We start from the raw sequence: 19,862 nt of genomic DNA on the forward strand, positions 1-19,862 counted from the left end.
TGTTTGTAACTTTCTCGGAAAGTCTTGGAATCTGGAGTCATAGAGGAGTGCCCAATCTCCTTTTTGAAACATATTCTTTTTTATAAGAATGTTGTGCCACTTTTCTATTTGTTGCTGAATAATTGCAATCTATTACAGAGAAAGTAGTCGAGCCTCGTCTAATTCGTTTATTTGTTGAAGTCAATTGGTTTGGACTTCTGTTAGATCCAGTCCCACTTCCTCGATCATTCTTAGAGTCCTTATTTCAAATTAAATAGGAAAAATAGGTTCTTTTCCAAACACAAGTTGGTACGAAGAATACCTAGTAATATTTCGCCAAGTTGTGTTATAGGCCCACAAGGCCTCTGGCAGTCTAGTAGCCCATTCTCGCCGATGTGTTGAGACTGTCTTGGTCAGAATTGCTTGATGACCTTATTGGTGCTTTAAACCTGCCCGTTTGCATATGGGTGATACAGGGAAGTGATTATATGTCTAATGTGGTGGTTTCTGAGAGTATTTGTAACATTGTGTCCTACAAATTGCCCTCCCCCATCTGTTATCACTTCCTGAGGTAAACCATACTGCACAGATAGCAAAAAAAGGAAATTAATTGTAGATTATTCTGTAGCTCTTGGCAAATCTATTGTTTCTACTCACTTCGTCACATAATCTGTGGCAACCAGTATGTAGGCCTTTTGTTTTAATGGCGGATGAAATGGGCCAACAAATTCCAATGCCCATTGTTCGAAGGGTTCTATGACCAGTTGGGGCTATAGTGGCATTTCATTGGATTGACTAGGTTGGCCCATCCTTTGGTAGCTAACATAAGCCTGGGTATATTTCTTAACATCTTTAAAAATAGTGGGCCAATAATAGTCAATATGTAGCCCTGTCCTACGATCTGTGAAGTGTCCTCCATAGGGCTCATCATGGAAAGCCTTCAGGATGTCATAAACCTCATCCTCACGAATGAATCTGCATATACACATATTAGACCCTGTGTGAAAATAGTATCTTCCAATCAAAGAAAACTGGGTGTTGCGCTGGACGATCTGTCTTCTTTCCCTTGCTGTCAAAATGATCAGTAGCTTCCCCACTACGAGATAGTTTGCTACATCTGCATACCATGGCTTTTTTAATGCTACGGTAAACAAATGTTCATCTGGAAATTGGTCATCCACTGCCACTGGATCATTTATCTTTGGAACTCGAGACAGAAAATTAGCGACTGGGTTTTCCTTCCCTTGACAATCTTTGATGGTGATATCAAACTCCTGCAAAAGAAATAACCAACGAGTCACTCGAATATTTGTAATAGGTTTGTTGGCTAAGTACCTAATGGCTGAATGATCAATATACAAAAAAGCTTGATAGCTAGTTATATAATGTCTAAATTTGTTTATGGCATAAATAACAGCTAAGAATTCATTTTCTGTTACTATATAATTAATTTTAGTAGAAATAAGATTTTGGATGATATAATATATAGCATAAGGTTTTTTATCCTCTTCTTGGTCGATGACATCATCTATTGTTGCATTTGATTCATCCGTGGATATGTGAAAAGGTGGCTCCTAGTTTGATCCATGTAATACTGGTGTCGTTGAAACTAGTTTCTTTAAATCTACAAAAGTTGTGTTACACTTGTCAGACCATTTAAAATCAACATTTCCAGTTAAAGCATATAAAGGCGCAGCAATTTGTGAATTTTTTTTTATAAACCTGCGATAATAGCCAGCATATCCCAGGAAGCTATCTACCTCTGTATGAGTACAGGGTGTAGGCAGTAAAATAATTACCTGTATTTTTGCTGGATCTACCTGTATCCTTGATGCAGAAATACAATGTCCCAAGATTACGCCTTCGGTCATCATCATGTGACACTTGACATTGCTTAGACACAGCCTAGTTGCATTGCATCGTTCTAAAACATTTTATAATGTTTGTAGCACTTGATCAAAGGCATCCCCATATGATGTGAAGTCATCCATGTAAACTTCAAGTCCTTCATTTATCAGATCGGAAAAAATGTTGAGTATAGCTCTTTGAAATGTAGTTGGGGCATTGCATAAGCCAAATGGTAACACTCTGTAAGCGAATGTACCCTAGGGATAGGTGAAGGTTGTTTTGTCTTGGTCTTCAGGGGAAATTTGAATATGATTGTAGCCACTGAAGCCATCTAGAAAGGAAAAGAGTTTCTTCCCTGCCAAAGTATCAAGGACTTGATAAATGAATGGAAGAGGGAAGTGATCTTTCTATGTTGCCTTGTTCAATTCCCATTAATCCGCATAGATACACCACTTCCCATTTTTCTTGGGGACAAATAAGAATAGAGAGACCCATTTTCTATCCGAAATGGGATAAATAAACTTCACATCCAGCATCTTTTGTAACTCTTCTTTTACAATGTCCTTGAGGTGCGGATTCAATCTCCGTTGAGGCTTTCGGATAGGACGAGCATCCTTTTCGGTGTAGATGTGATGTGTACACAACTATGGGTCTATACCCTTCATGTTAGGATAATCCCAAGGAAAATCCCCTTTATATTTTTGTAGGACCTAAATGAGCTTTTGTTGTTGATCACTGCCCAAGCTATCATTAATGTTTAAAACTTTTCCTGGTTCAATTTCAACGGGCTTGTTATTATGAACAACAGTTGTATGGATATGCTGATCATCAGTATCTTTCAAAGGGTCTTCCAAGGCTTCGTTATCAAGAATTTATTTTAACCTTTGGCATTTCACATTGTTCACATTAGCTGGATGATTGATAAATTTATTGATACCATCATATTTAGTTTGATCCTTGAATTCAAGTGCCTCTGCTTCTGTAAGTTGTGAACGAATGCTTTCTTCTAGGCATGTGGGTGTTTGTTTACATATTTTTACAATGGGCAGACTTGGTTTGGCAGGAGGGTATAAAATGAGATTTTTTACAGCATACCCTTTAGCAATAATTATGCTACCCTCTCGACAGCCTTTGTAAGCATCGGATGTTGCCAGCCAAGGTCGACCCAAAATCAGAGGGTGTCCATCTAATCAACTCTTTGGGTTTATAACAAGAAAATATACCGATACTCCCATGAATCAACAAAAACCGTAATATCCTGTAAGGTTCCCTCTGGCCTTAGCACCAAACGATTAGCAAGTTTTAGTAGGGTGGTGGTTGGTTCTAGAGCTGTAATACCAAGTTTCTGATAGGTTTTTGCTATTACGATGTTAATGGTGCACCTATATCAACTAGTGTGTTTGGAAAGGAGCGGCCATATATTTGAACTGTAACAATGGGATTCCCAAGATCTCCATATTTTACTTGATGTTTTTGCTTTCCTCACAGGCTTCTTTACACATAGCTCTTTAATCGTTTTAGCATAAATAGGAATATCTTGGATGGCCTAGAGGAGAGGAATTTTAATACAAAGATTTTTTAGTTCCCCTACAAGATCAAAATCTGGATAGACAATTGGTTTGGGTATTGTTAGCCTTTTGGAGAATGGGGGAGAAGTGACTATGAGATTCTCAGGATCTTTATGTTGATCTGTATCTTCTCCTTATTTTATTTTGGTGTCAATTACAATTGATGTCATATTTACAGGTGGGTTTTCAAACTCAATTGATGGATGGTCCCTGTTTTCCTCAAGGGTGATGATAGAACCTGACCTCAATCTAAGTTCATTACATTCTTTTTGTTCAATATCATAGTTTGCACTTTCGATAATTTGCACTAGCTGAACCGGTTGGTTATTGGGATTCAGATTCGGTTGAGCTAGAAATTGAGGGCACATAAGAGGCTGAGGATTTTGTTGTAATGGATATGGAGCTGATAATGTAGGTTGAGGTTGAGGACCTGTCCCCATAGGTGTATTAGATATCCCCAAAGGTCACTACCAATTTGGAGACCAATTTGGGTTTTGAGAAGTAGAGGAAGGCCACTAGGATGTATATGGATTACCTTGCCAAAAAGGAGCAAAAGGAGAATTTGACCAACCATTACCCAGAAAGGACTGAGTTGGCTAGGGTGTCATAGGGAATGGCTAGATTTCCATTTTGAGTAAGGTGATTGGCCTTGCCATGTTGCCATAGGGTTCTGTTGTTGATTAAATGGTGAAGAAGGAAAGAACTGGGATGTGTCTTGTGACATACCTATAGGTTTGGCCTGCCACTAATGACGTTGGTTCATTAAATATACTAGCTCTGTCTCTTCTTATGCTTCCTTGAAAACTACTTTCAGCCTCGGAAGTGATGGACGTTGTTCAGTGACATGGTCCTTCGTGTAGATAGCGCATGTCTAAACCATGTCCAATGGACACGCTCGTTGGTTATGCTTCTTCCGACAGCATGGGCAGAAAATGGCCAAGTTATGTTCTGTTAAGGCTTGCTTTTGTTTATCTTGTAAGATGTCCAGCTGCATTGTGACGGTGCCCAGGATGTCCGTCTTGAAATCTTTACATATGAACCACACTCGTTGGTTCGAAATGCATCAAAAAATGTATTATCATGTGATTTATGCTGAATTTTTTTTCTCATAAACTCGATATGGATCACAGAAACCTCAATTCAACAAAAGAATATAAAGGACAAACAGTTTCAAGAAGGTGATTGAGCTTTGTTGTATGATTCCAGGTACAAGTATTTTAAATGCAAGTTAAGGACTAGATGGTTAGGGCCTTATGTCATAGAAAAATGTCATGATAATGGTTCGATACAGATAAGAACCATTGATGCAGAGGCTATACCTTTACTTGTCAATGGATATATATTGAAGTTCTAAAAGAAGCCCTTATCAAAGCAAGAATTCATTAATGGCATCAGCAAGACAGTGATGGTGGTGGAGCAAGTCTCAGCTTCCACCCCATCAAGTCCCTGAAAAAAAGAGGTAATAAATAAACAAATAAATAAAGAGGCTCAATTGAATACCTCCATGAGGCACCTGAGTCCCACTGTTGGGTTGAAAACCTATAGAGGCGGCCCAATGGTGTTGAAAAAAAGAGAAAAAATAAAAATATCTCTGGATGAAAACCTCTTCTGAGGCACCCAGGGTAGGCAACTAGGATGAAAACCTCCTTGGAGGTAGACTAGTTGTTTTCTAAAAACAAATGAAAAAAGAGAGAAAAAGTAAAAAAGAATTGGACATTTTATTTACAGGTCATAAGAAGGAGGATAAGCACAACTTGAGAGGAACAGAAGGACCTACAAAATCCATATTTCAATCCCTCCATCTCATATTCTCCATTATTTCATCCATTCTTCCATTTATCAACTCCTCAAGCTCAGTTTACACAGGCTCTGTTTTCTAGAGGATTCCCTGTAAACCTATAGGTGTTTCCTGTAGAAATTACAGTGGCCTTGAAAATCTAAAGAAAAGTGGTCCTAGAGGAAGGGGATGATAAGCCTAGGTTAAAAGAAAAAAAAACCATTCACTCCACCACATCATCACCATGCATGTCATTACCATGTCAGCCCTGTATCCATCCATCCAATCAATCAATTCAAAAATACAATCTACAAAAGCAAAAAAACAACAAATAGAAGAGGGAGAGAAGAAGAAAATAGGGACAATAACTGAAGACCACAACCCTCGCCTACCATTCCCTACAACCCTTCTCAACTCATGTCAACAACCCTCATGCTCCGGAAGTAAGGAAAAGGATGAATGTTTAGGGGAGAGGCAGATACAAGAGATCTTGTCGGTTCCTGTAGGAAATGTTGTAGCAGCCTATCCAACAAAGGAAACTTCACATGTTTGCAGCCATATTCAACACAAGGATTCCAAGGTTTAGGCAGCTCCTCCATAGCTCAACAACATCAACAGGATATCCAACAACACTCTCCAACACCTGCACATCAAAAGAAACAAGCATCAAAAGAGGCCACTACATAGAAGAATATGCAACAAACACACAACATAGAGACATCACTCTCTAGCATGCATTATCATCAAAGCATCTTACCCACAGCTATGTCATATTACTCATGCTCTCTCATTAGTATGATATGATCAAAACTGTAGGATTATGTGAGAGTTGGTTTTATAAGCAAAGGTGGCCAGTTAACTTGGCCACCTTCAACTAGTCGACAAGGAGAAAATAGTTAGACCACTCCACACATGGAAACAATCAAATCAGAATAAAAAGGAGATAAGGCCAAAAATGGTTAATTTGCGGAGGAATGAAGTGGGATATGATTACGAGGTAAGGTGGAATGATGGAATCATAGTGGGACAAATGTTCCAAAAGGAGGTGCTCATACTTAGATAGCCAACACACCATCCCAGATGATAATCCATACATGGAAATAAAACATTGATTCCAATACAAAGAGAGAATTAGTAATCTTGAGAATTCATTGAAAAGAGGTTGATCTTGGCATTCTGGAAGCAACACTTACAAGATACAATTAGCATTTATAGCGTAGGAGACCTACAGGATCCTACAGGAAAACCTACTGGATACAAACCAGTCAATCTATAGGATTATCAATGAGCACTAAGGGAGGAGAAATCAAATGTTGTCCTCCAAAAAACGTAACAAGTGAGGTAGGAGCTATACCTTCCATTTTTTCTAGTTAACAGAAGAGAAATCATCAATTTGATTAAGGGAATTGCAGTCTAGGAGAATTGTATGCAGAGTTAACATTCAAACCTCTCTCACCTACCAGAATTCTTGAATTGTATCCATACAAGCCTCCACAATTACCAGGGAAAGATTACAGGAGGTTTTAGTAAGAGGGAACCCACAAACATAGTAAGGATCCACCAGCATCCTCCTATAGTATAAATTTTCACAAGGCACCAATGGATGGCGTTCTTTGAGAGGATGAGAGGATACGATGATGAGGTGGCTAGAGACTTTGCTCTCTCACTCATACCCCTCACTAGGACCCATGCCACTTTTGTGGTGAAAGGCTTATTAGTAGTAATTACCCATGAAATTATAAGCAGAATCACTACACTCCCTTTAGGGTTACCATGGAGAAAAGAAGATAAGGGTAACAACACCCTTACAAAGAAGAATTTTTTTTTAGAAGGGAAGGAGCCAATGGAGGACAAAAATGGCGTCAGAAAAGAAAGCATTCCATACCCTTGGAATCAAGTTAGTTACCACCTCATTAAATACATATCATGTGAAGGGAGATACAGTGTGGTGTATGGATACCACTTCAAACTCCTCCAAGAACTAAGATTTGGAGCAGACACACCTCCTTAAAATAGATTAAGTATACCCTACTTTCTTCTTCAATCAATGATAGACATGAGCATCAAAGTGTAGGAGGGAAAACATCAACAACTAGCCCATCATGGGTTGATCAAACTCATCCTAGAAGATTCTATACAAAACCTAAGACTCCCTATTACATGGACAACCTTTAGAGACATGCAAGCAGGAGGGGAAATTCAAGCTCTTGAATATGACAAAAGCCCCACTGCTAGTGAAAGGGAAGAAGAGACAAAAGAAGAAAATGAAGAGGAAATAGAAGAGGAGAATGAAGAGGAAATAGACGAGGAAAAAGAGGAAGAAAAGGAGGAGGAGAATGAAGAAGAGACAGAAGGAGAAGCAAAATAAGAGACAGATGAGAAGAGTGAGGAACTAGAGGAAGAAAAGAAAGAGAAAGACAAGGATGAGAAGGAGAATGGAAAAGAGGGGTCAGAACAGAAGGAAGAACAAAGGTCTACAGTTTAAGACAAAGAAGGGGAAGAATCACCAAGGGTATCTCCAGAACCCACTGAGAAAGAGGCAACAACTTCTCTTACTTCCCTAAGTACACCTATCAAGTCAAAATGGAAGAGGCAAAGACAAACCCCACTGTACTTCAGGACAAGAAAGATCACAAGGATTAGGCAAGGAAGACCTCAAACCCCCATAAAAACTCCAATTGTCATTGAGGATTCACCAAAGCAGCAAGAAAAGGCAGCCCCTCTAGAGAAAATTCAAGGAGAAGGATCATCAGGACAAGCCTCTCCCAAATCTCCCATCACTTATGTTAGGATGCCTATCACAAGGTCATCCTAATCAAAAGGAAAACGTCTCCTATAGGAGACAAAAGTAGAACTATAGGAAGTAGAGGCCATCTATAGGAAACCCTATCAACCCTACAGGATGTACAGAAAAGGGACTACGATGGTATCACTCCACAAGAAAGAAAGGAAGAAGACCAAGAACTGAGGGAACCATGTCCACAGCCCAACCTCAACTCCTACTATAGATTCATTGAAGGAGGTAGGGTAATCCCACAAAATTTTTCCATCCCCTTATTCTTTGAACTTGAAAAAGAGAGGGCAAGGACACATAGGTGGCTGCAAATTTCCAAATCAAAAGGAGTGAAGGATGTAGGACACATGGAGGAGAAATTGAAGGAGATGGGTAGATAATTGAGCAGCATAAGGGACATAGAGGCAATGATGAAAGATCATTCAGAAGCATAGAAGGCATGGCTAAGGGGAAAACTACAAGAAAGGGAAAGCCAGTTGGCAAATATGGCTAGTTTATCCTTGAAGGCATTCCAGTGCAGGATGCCATCAAAGTCTTATGCCTTGTATCTCAAGGAACAATGGCTACAATTCCAAATCAAGAATTTAACACAGAGAGGCACTATGCCCTTCCAATACTATAGACAATTAATTGATCTCTTTGATTAGACCACCTTGGAAGATAGAGAAAAAATGTCTGATTTCTACCTACACAACTTGGCCTTGATAGATTTGAATGTGTGGGACCCAAATTCAAAACTACGAGACTTGCAATTGATGGCCTTAGCATCATGGATGAATCATCAGGAGGCAAGAGCTACATATATGAAAAAGGTAATGACAAGAGAAGATATATAACCCCTCATTATCAGAGTTGGACAATCTAATACAATGGTTGTTATCATCACCCACAGCCTCATTGCAAATGATCCTAAGCTTGCACCTAGGTACCTTGCTGCACAAGAACAAACATTCACACACTTTGAAGACATGTTCATATTTTTAGGATATTACTGTATGAAATCTTGCCAAAGGAGGTGGAACACCTTGCCTCACAGTGTAAAAATCATAGAATGAGAGAGGCACTAAATAGAACACTCATGTATAAGAAAGTTCTACAAAGACTAAAAGTCAATTGGATTGGCTTAAGAATTAGTCCACCACTACTTTAGGGAATGTTGGAAGGGAGGAGATAAGAAGAAGAAAGAAATAAGTGGGAATATATAGAGAGGAAGGCATGATTTTATTCACAGAAAGAGGAAACTACAACAGAAGCATGGGATGTCAGGGAGGCCACCAGAGCAACGAAGGACATTGGCATAGATTAAGTTGCTCAGAGGATGAGAAACACTTACAGTAGGGGGGTGATGATGAGCCTCATCATTGGGTAACTATATGGACCTTAATAAACCTCCAAGCTTACTAAAATCAACTCTTCTCATAATTCCTTACATGTTTTAATTGTATTTTCCTTAATGAGATGAGTAAAAGTATGATGTTATTTCTAGTGGCCTAATGTGCATTCGCTATAGGTTTTTGGGAGTATAATCATGGAAATTTTGGCTAATTAAGGTGTAGGAACTCGAATGAGACAAGAAGGAGAGATTATAGGAGATGGATCTTCCTCATTAAATACTCACCCATTCGAATATCCCTCAATCAAATCACACTAGCTCAGAGTTGCAAGCAGTCGAGTCATGGATATCATGGGTAACCGAGCTAGTGATAGTTAAGAACTAGTTCATCTTGAGTTTGGCAGCCAAGCCTGCCTAGATTTAAGGATTTTGTTAGAGAATTCAGTTGTATAAATAAGGAGGCTTAGATCCTCATTAGGATTCATATTTTTTATGTAAGATCACTAAGCATTTTCGAGTGAAAGGATTGTGGAAAAACACTGTTATGTAATTTTTTTATATGATAGTGAGAATGAGCATTTCCTTGATCCATCACTGAGTTGACTCAGAGGGATGCAGCTCTTGGGTTAGGGCCCAACCCTAGCAGCATAGGTTCCTCTTATTGTACTTGTATTCTTGGGTTATTTCATAGATTAATTGTTAAATTGATTTTAGCATTGTTTCATTGCAAGTAGTGGTGAATATTAGTTTGATTCCATTTGTGCATAGATTTAGTAGTAGATTTAGAGAGATAAAGGAATATCAAAAAGGATGATAGCAAGTGGATTTGGCCTCACTCCTCCCTTTAGGGACCATGTTTTGATGGAAAATTCCTATTCAGCCCCAAAAAGACAAAATTCTGATTTCTTATGGAATTTAGGGTTTTCTACTAATTAGGCCAACATCTTTTCAATTTCAAGAATAGGTTTCGGTTTTTATCTCTGATATCTCTAGCCTTGTATTATATCTCATGCCATTTCACAAAATTCTGCAAATATTTCCATGCATCAACTAGGCAATTAAATAATGAAATTTTGTTTTCTTATGTTGATTGGAAATTTTTCTTGTTTGACATGATTCATGGGTAAATCCCAGTGATGTGTGTATTGCAAGAGTTTCAGTAGTGCATGAATATCTCATGTTAGCATTCTCAGCCTAACCTCATCCATCCATGATCACCAAGAGCCACTAAGTCCATCAACCAATTTATCATTCCACAAGAATAACTTTCCATGTTTGTTGAGCAAATCCAACCATCTTACAAACTTTGGTTTGAGTTTTGAGGAAGTCATAGCCACTCCCTTGCCTTATTTCTTCCATCATTCACCTTGCCTAAGTCCTATACCACCTTCCAAATCACTCCTAATACTTTCAACTTGATCCTGTAGGAATACAGGGGATCTTGTAGGAGCATTAGGACATCCTAGAGGTGCATTAGGACATCCTGTAGGATGACCTGTAGTGGCATGTTTTTAGGCTGATTTGTGGAAAAAGCATCCAGAAAGATAGGATAAGACCCCTACTTGCCTCCCAAGCTATCTTACCTTTCACAACCACCTCTAACCCACCTACCATACCACCAAGAAGAATTAACACTCATATTTTCACCAAAAAGGACAAAAAGGAATAAAAAAGGTTATTGTGTTCATTCATATGCACAATAGTAAAGTGTTTGATTATCTAAGATTGCATGCCTAGGATAGTTAGGATTACACACATGTTAGCTTAGGATTCTTCTGAAGAAATATCTCTTAACAAGTAATTAGATGAGTGGTGTGTTTAAAGCATTTATTCCAGTCTTTCATTACTACAGTAGACAATATTTCAATTCTCTCAATTAGGGTAAAATTTCCCTTTCTCCATTGGAAATCAAACTTCTTTTAAATAAATAGAAGGATGGTTTGATAAAATCTAGTGGTCTATTTCCCATTCGACAGTGACAAAGAGTGGACCCATTGCATCTACTTGTGTATACCGCACTGTCACCTCCAAGTTTGTATGAACCCTGGGTTGATAAAGTAAAGTTGGTAGCCCGAGAGTTGCAGCATTCTTGCTGCAATACTGGTGCTCATCATTTACCTCGGTTGGTTGGTTACTTAGGTAGATGTGGGAGGAGGACATTGCAAATGGTCACCTAGAGGACTCCCAAAACATGTATTTTGACCACCCATTTCTATTGAAGAAGATGGAGTAGGGCCCACTAAGTGAGTAGGTCCACCCTCATGTTTGACCCAATTCCTCCTACATACATAATGTGGGCTTAATGGATATTTGAAAGGAATAATATCACCCCTACACCTGTCCTTTATGTTTGTTGCATTTGTATGGTCAATTTATATCTAATCCTAGATTGTTTATGATTATAGATCCATGTTCTTGTATAGTGCTATGCTACTGTGATCTTACATGTACTCTGTGAAGCTGGGCATGCAAGGGAACAAGTAGCGAAAGACTATCAAGAGTGAGAGGAATCGAACTAGGAGATTAGCGCAAGACAGAGGTTGGTCTTCTTTGTTCTTCTCTCATCTATACTTTGTAAAGGAAAAATGAAAGTAGCTTTACTTTGGTTGTTTCTAAGGTAGCTATCACACCTTAGTGGGATAAGCAGTTCTATGTAGACACTTTTCCCTGTAACAAAATGGCGACTCCGCTGGGGACGAATTAGTTTGTTTGTGTATCTTCCTTGTTGTCTATTTTATAAACTTACCGACTAAGCCTGAAGTCGAGCCAGGTAGATTTCGAATTGCATTGGCTATGCAAATGCAAAGTAGATAAATGTCGCTTCATTCAATCTCCGGGATTTGTTTATAAATTAAAAAACTAATTTACAAACTCTCTGATTGCCCTTTGTGATAGCTCTTAGATCCTCCTTAGATCTACCCCTGATTGTTGCATTATTTATTACCATTTGCTCGGCCAAAACCCATGAACTGAACTGCAAACTGTGACCCGGAACCCAAGAAAAGTCTCATCTCTAGCCCAACACAGGTACTATTCTGTGAATCTGAAATTCATCACACTTCCCGAGTGTAGTAGGTGTGTTGCATTTCAAATTCCCTGTGTTACAGATACACTGATCAGACTAGGAATTGTTCAGTTTTCGTTTCTGTGATTCATTCTTTCCAGTTCTATTCATGAATTTTGTTGCCTATGATCAATATATCTCTGTTTGAAACCCCTTTTCCTTGTTTTTATTCTGCCTCCTTTGTACAAAGGAACTGTAAATTTTTTTGTGTATTTGTTGAGTCATTTTCAGTTCTCCTTTGCAAAAGTAGTGTAATCATACTGTCGTCCTTTGATTTGAAAGCATCGCAAGTGTCATTTTCAGTTATAGGAAAGAGTTTGGTTGCTGTAGATAGTCGATTATCCTGTTACTATTGTATTTGGTCTAAATTTGTAATCTTTCTAGTGTCGAAAGCAAGTATTCATTTCCGAATCATAAAGTGTTGTGATCATCTCCATTTTTGATTTCGAAAAGAAACTTGTTGGTAATTGTCACTTGAAAATTAATTCAGATTTGTGCATTAGCTTTCTTTTTCCATTCACATACTAAGAAAGCCGAAAAAAAATACATGCATGTGCATTTTCATTTAGACTGTTTGATTGGTTTGATTTATGAAAGTGCATTTGGAGTGTGCTCTTTGCTCTTTGTGAAAGAATACTGTCTCTCTTTCCTTAGTAGCTAGGATTTTCATTGCACAAAGAAGATAAAAGACTGTTTATCATAGATTGCATTTTAGGAATTATACATCTACATCTCGCGGTGAACCTGAAAGGAAAAATTCATAAACATGATTAACTATAAAATAAATTCAATGAATCTAACAACGTTTTGGAACCTAACGCACAACATTTAGAAGTCTAGGCTAGAGACGTATTCCGGCGTCGTAAAGCCTGGTAACTGTTGTTCTCACTAATGGTTGGGTGATTCCTCCACATTGAGATGATAAGTCCCAGTACGAACTTGTGCTCCCACGTACCGTCGAGTATATTTTTGGAGACCACAATAGGCTTAATCCTTTATCCATAGGAAGCTGTGTCTGCCACCCTATCGATCGCAATACACTGAACACAGCATTCGGGAAGATTGACTGCCTACCATAAAAAGTATTATGCAGTTTTTTGATTGGTTTGGTAATCCCTCTACCTAGATTTTCAAAGCAGTCCCTTTCGTTCCTTTTCAGACTCCTTAACGGAAAAGGTCCATCTGAGCACTTGTCACTTCAGGCTCATTAAAAAATGAAGGCGACTAGAGTCATCTTTTGTTTTTTCTCGACTCTTAAAAATTGAAAAAACAAGTTGTGTCAAAGCGTCTAAAATTCATCTAATTCGGAAACATACTTCCCCTTTATTTTTTAGTTGATCGAGTAATCCGCAATCGTGGAAGAAAGTCAATTGAAACCCCATCGTTCGTGGAGGCTTACGAGTCAACCGTCTTTGTCTCCGGAATTGAAGCTAGTACGGACAAAGCGAACTCGTTTAACCGGTTCCAAATCTCCAGTTAAAGTTAGAACAAGTGTTCCAACAACATCATAGATTCCGGTTACTCCAAACATTTATGGTATCCCTGCCTTTACAGAAGAAGTTCAATAGCCACAGAAGGACAGTGGTACTGATCCTAGTCTGAGGGTAAACACTTGTATCACTGAACCCGTTCCATCTACAACCGGTTCGGAGAGTGCTGCCCCCCAAACATCTGTCGCTGCAGATTCCATACCTTCTTCGGCACCAGAAATATTTTATGGACCTGACGGTCTACCCCTTCCACCTGGTCTAATTGCTATAGAAGAGATTGTGGAAGATCCTCCATCTAGTACTCCATCACAATTTGGAGTCAAGATCACTTTGTATCCTTCTTCATCAGAAGTTAGCCTACCGCCAGCGGAAGATCCTGTAGAAACGCTAGGTAATCTTTTGGATAGACTAGAAATGTCTGAACAACCGTCAACATCTAGGACTGTGTCATCTGACACAACGACGGCAGCACTCCCTACTATCACTCCGACAATGTTTGCCGGTATACCATCTGTCCCAACTAGCTCTCAATCGCTAGAAGGAGCCCACTCAGGGGCCATTTCGACGGTATGGTCTGTTCCTGTTTGTTCATCTGGAATAATATCCGGAAACTCTTATGTTGAGTCTCAACAAATTGATCCATTTGGAGGTCAATTTGGGCAGTCCGGCCTTCAAGGGAAAATCATTCCCTTAAGTACCGGATTACCACCATATGGGGGGCAGTATGCCCTTTCATTATCCCCTCCCAGAGGACAAACATACGGGAGTTCACAACAAAATTCGGGTTGTGCTGGAATTACTTCAAGCGGTTGGGTACCAATACTACCTCAACAACCAAGAGTTGTATATTCGATGCAACAATGCTTACCTATGTCAAGTATACCAACTATGCCAGCTATTGTGATGGTGTCGCAAGTTCAAGTGCTGCCTGTTGTATGCCAATCTCAGGTTTCTCAGGTTGTAATACAACAGCCCCTTGACCCTGCAACTCAACCACAATCGTCGACTGGTGGAATGACACGGGTTCAAATAGGTACAATTACCCCTCATCTTGGTCAAACAGTTAGTATCGGGCAACAACACATGGATTCATGACCATGGCTAGTGCAATACCAACAACCGCAGTTCCAACAAGTATACCAAGGTTCTGAACAACAAATCTTTGCGAATAGTGGGCAACCGTATATTCAAAACGGTCAAAATCAACCATTTTACAATGGTCATGCCCACCAACCTTACCAAAGTTACCAACATCAAATGCATTATGCTAGTATGTAAAGACCAACTGCTCAGGAAATCCCATCTTATCCTGGGTATGCTTCACCTAACCTGAATCAACAGTTACCCTTCGTGGCAACTTTAGAGTTACCTGATTTAAATCAGTTAAAAAACGATCCAATCACTTACGCCCCTTGGTGGCCAGCGATTCCACATAAACTTCCATCAGATATTCCTAAATTTAATGGAAATCTGGGTGAAGATCCGTCGAATCATGTGATGACCTTTCATCTGTGGTGTTCATCAAACACCCTAAACAATGATTCGATTAGGCTTCGCCTTTTTCAGAGGACGTTAACTTGTTCGGCAGCAAAATGGTATATCGAATTGCCTAGAGCTTCATTCGAAAACTTTAGTACCCTGGCCACAACCTTTTTAACCCATTTTTCAGTTACCGATAAGGTACGGAACAGGAACAAAAATTCTTACCAATTTCAAACAAACAACGGCCACTCACATATCCGATCATATACATGAGTGGCAACGTCGTTGTAGAATGGTGAAAACGTATGTTCCCGATCAGCTCTTAGCTGAATGGTTTATCAAGTCATTACTGCCTTCCATCATGGAAGATGTGGCAAAAGGGGGATTCGTCACCGAAGAGCAAGTTATCGCTCGTGCGCAATATTTGGACTTGATTTACACTCAGTCCGACATGCTCTACGATAAAATACCTGACGCTCTTAGACCGGAATTCTTAGTTCCTCCTCCTCCTAAATCAAACAATGACTCTCATGCCAGCTGTTAGTTACCTATACCAATAGGTTTCATATTTCATGATTGGCAAAGAAAGTTCCAAATATGCTCTGCTTTGATGATGCAAAGATCCCATATTTCCAAGAGAAAACAATGTGTGTACATAGCTTGATGTGGACTCAATTTTGATGGATGGTCCAACAGCCTAATCTGGATCATGCCATCTCTCAATTTTCCGTTGTAGAATAGAGGAAGAAGTCTGTCCAAACTGTTTAATCTTGGCAGACCAGTAGCTAGGTAGAGAAGTAAGGTTCCCAACTGCTTAATCTGGGACCTTGGAAGTAATAAGGGTAGCATTAGATAGAAAATCAAAAGGAAAAAGCCCAGGAAAAGAAAAGGCATATAAGGGTCTACAAGTCTAAGTGCACCCTACAAGAAGTAACAAAAAATGCTAGGAAATAGATGGGTAAGCAGATGGGGTTGCAGAAATATAATTCCTTTCAATGGAGGGTTTGATAACCTGGTCACAAAGGCAAATCAGTGGATGGAGAGGCTCCTCTTCTACATCATGTGCAGCAAAGCAAAGGAGCATGTCTAACTTCCCATTTTCCCCTTTGCATTCATTTACTAACATCCCTTAATCAGCTAAGATTCATGGAAGAATTTGAGGTTTTATGCTAGTTCTTATGCCTTTAAAAGCCACATTTCCTGTGTAAAAATATTTTCATTTTGATCTACTCTTAAAGCTAAGTGGTTTTCAAATAAACTTAGTGATTTCACTCCTCATTCACCTTTTCATCCATATTAACCCTTAACTTTTACTATCTAAATCCCCTATGTCACCCTTTCCCTACTATTATAACACTATGGTGTATAAATCCCAGCATTGTATAAATATCCTCCCTCTTTAGCACTATAGCTAAGTAAGTTAGTCTTGGGGGACTTTAGTCCAACAGGGACTATGGTCAACCCTGTAATGGGATTGCTTCAACCTCTGGTTGGAGTGATAACCTCCTCCTAAGCCCTCACCTTCCCTATGCTCAAAAATGACATAGAAAACCCCCTTCCCCCTGCTAAACCCACTCTTAACCTCTTTTTCCTAATGAAAAGCCCTTGAAAAAACCCAAAAATCCCGAAAAAACCCACCAAAACCCTTTTATCCTAAAGTTCCGCGCATTTAAATTAAATGGAATATTTTAATATGGGCGAGACCCAACCCAGAATGCTGCGCGACCGTCGGCTTTACCCGCCAGCCGTCCGATCTCCACCGCCCAGATCTAACGGTGGGCGGTCGATTTCGCTCCCCGACCTGCCTCCCTTTAACGTCCGGGAAAATGCGGTATTGAGCGTCGTACCTGGGACGCGTGGCAGGCGGCGGGGTTGTTCGGAGCCCCCCTCCCCGATACCGCCTTTGCCCAAAGGTGGTGCGGGGAAACCGCTTACCACCATCCCCTTTACCACCTCCCCCTTACGTCATGCATATGTCATCATGACGTAGCACCCTTTCCCTGCCCCCGCGCCGTGTGGCCCTCCACGTAGCCTTGCCACCCTGTCCGCCCGCCACCGTGTCAGTCCACTCTGGCTGCCAGCTCAGCGCCCACGTCACCTCCGTACCCAGGCCCGCCATGACGTCATGCAGACGTCATCGGCGGAAAGGCACCAATTACTCTATTTTTCCGAATTTGTCATTAAAAGTCGCGGTTTGGGCCATTTTATGTCATTTTCGAGCGAAAAAGACATAGCCGTTGCCGCTGGTTCACTACCAAATCGCCTCCGGACCTCCAAATTCAAACTTGCGGCTGTGCCAACTCATCAACCAAGCTACATTCAGCCTTCACAGTTCGGCCCGCAGGCTTTCTAAGCAATTTTTACAGGTATTCACCATAATTCCCCCATTTCGCCCATGCATACCATTTCTCTGCAAATTCACCATTAAAACACCTGTCAAGTTCCACAATTAATCATTGTCTGCTAGTTAAATGAGAGCTAAAGAAACCTGCATTGCCACAGCCCTATAATTCGACATTGAAACAGTCAAATTCGCGCACCAAAATTGCAAATTCTTCCCCAAGGTGCCCAGCATTGTTCCCTTTTGCCGGGTGTAGACCAGCTGCAGTTTCTTACCAAAGTAAACCTCACATACCCTCTGCAATTTACCCCTAGCAATTCACAACCCCTGTGAATTTACCAAAAACTGCAGAAGCAAGCCTGCTTTTCCACTGTAAAAAACATTTCAGACATTGTCTACAGTTGGCCTATCATTTAAGCTCTTAAGAACTTTGCAAACCATTGCACTCATCTTATTCAAAATCAAATCATACAATGGTTGCCCCTGCACCCACAGCTCTCAGTGTTGCTCCATTAAATCCACCCAATAAAGACCTGCAGTCCTTGCCTCTTGCTGACAAGGACTACCTTATTGAAGACTGTGTGGGAAACAGGGACTTTCTGCAGACCTTCAGGCAGTTGAGAGAGGACTACCTGAATGGTCATGATACATATGGGATATGGGAGTCAAACCTGCCATACTATTGTCTCCCCTCTGTAAATGTCTTTCCTGAAATCATTCGCCTATGTGCTGAAAACTATGATGTGCAGCACAGAGCTATTAGCACTCCATCTGGGAGGATCCTCTTCTACATTAATCCTGAATCCATCAACAAAATGCTACATTTTGATCAGACAGAGCTGCTAATCCCATTCTCCATGAACTATCTGCTGGACACTGGTGCCAAGATGACCAGTGAGGAGATTCAGAGGTTCACCAGGACATTCATGAGACCTGAGTGCCAGCCTGCAATGCCACCTCCTTATTTGGATGTCTACTTCACCGAAGTAGGCAGATTACTCCTGGACATGATTGCCTATGTGTTGGGATACAGAACCAGCGAACATGTGGATGAGACAATGCTAGTATTACTAGCTGTTTACAGCCCAGGCCAACCCCCTGCCCGCAAATATAACTTTGCCAAATTCATAGCTAACAAGATCCATGATCAATTGGGCACAGTGGATAGACAGGGGGTCTTCAAGTACTCGGCCTATATCTATCACCTCTTTATGTACTATCAGTCTGAGGCTTTTCCATGCTATATCAAAAAGCTGGATTATAGAGGGGAAAGAAGATCTGTGATCTTCTGGACCTCTGTCTATCACAAAGTCACCCTATTCCTATTGTGAGTTTGTTTACCAATTTCTGTATCCATTCTCTTGCCTATTGATGAGGTCCCCTCCTCCCAGAATATCAACTGAGATACAGAAGGCTCTGCAGCTTTCCAAAAAATATAAAATAGGTGATTGGTACCTATATGAGGATCATACAGTCATCAGAGTCTATGGCTGTGAGCTCTTTCCATACAGGCTCCCAAAATATGTGCCTATGAGGTTGTTTGCCTTGGAGTATTACAGGCAGTTGATTCAGTCCGACCTCACCCACTTCCACAGCGCCAAAAAGAAGGCCCACCTCAAGTTCAAACACCAGTTGGGCCCCTTCATCATGAATCAGAAAGAAGGATGGGAAGATGTTGACCTCATCCTCAAGGACAAATATAAACTGTCATATAGTTTTCGGTGGGTCCCTTATGACCCTGAGGGATTCATTACTGCCAGAAGAAACAAGTACAGGCTTCTAGGTTATAGGCATTTTCAATACCCACACATTGAAAGATATGCCAACCAGCAAGAATGGCAGCAGGGTACTCTAGTTGAAAAGCTAACTGAAGAAGAGACAATGCTAAAGAATATAAAGGAGCTTGAAAAAACTATTGACCTAGACCCTGTACAGCAGGTACCTTTCAAACGACCTTGTTCAGCAGGAGAAGGGACCTCGGCCTCAAGGACTGCACCAGTCACACAAGAACCTTCCACAGCAGCCCCAGCTGCAGACAAAGGCAAAGGGATAATGGGTGCAAAAGAAGAAACAGTAAAACAAAAGCCTGCCCCTTCAAATGAGCAGCAGCAAGAGCCCCAACAAGGGCAGCAAACAGAACAACAACAAGAGCAGACTGCCCCTCAACAAACGGAGCTACCAACAAC

General features: G+C 40.4%; 1 protein-coding gene across 1 annotated transcript; it reads right to left on the reverse strand.

The window, feature by feature from the left end:
* Window positions 1-422: 422 nt before the first annotated feature.
* On the reverse strand, window positions 423-1,850 carry LOC149259162 (uncharacterized). The gene is made up of 3 exons (XM_089453501.1): window positions 1,779-1,850; window positions 804-1,253; window positions 423-560 (listed from the first exon to the last, which is right to left on the reverse strand). The coding sequence occupies exons 1-3, from the start codon at window positions 1,848-1,850 to the stop codon at window positions 423-425; spliced, it is 660 nt and encodes a 219-aa protein (XP_089309627.1).
* Window positions 1,851-19,862: the final 18,012 nt, after the last annotated feature.

Source organism: Pinus tabuliformis, chromosome 6, assembly GCF_031772625.1.
Source record: "Pinus tabuliformis cultivar Carrire ecotype Pingquan chromosome 6, CPIR1, whole genome shotgun sequence".
NCBI lineage: Eukaryota > Viridiplantae > Streptophyta > Pinopsida > Pinales > Pinaceae > Pinus > Pinus tabuliformis.

Excerpts from the sequence above, each read along its gene's own strand:
- LOC149259162 (XM_089453501.1), bottom strand. The coding sequence starts at position 1,850 with ATGACCGAAGGCGTAATCTTGGGACATTGTATTTCTGCATCAAGGATA. Across the intron at positions 1,254-1,778 it reads TAGATCCAGCAAAAATACAG|GAGTTTGATATCACCATCAA; the intron begins GTAATTATTTTA and ends TTTCTTTTGCAG. Across the intron at positions 561-803 it reads AGAAATATACCCAGGCTTAT|TATGGTTTACCTCAGGAAGT; the intron begins GTTAGCTACCAA and ends CTATCTGTGCAG.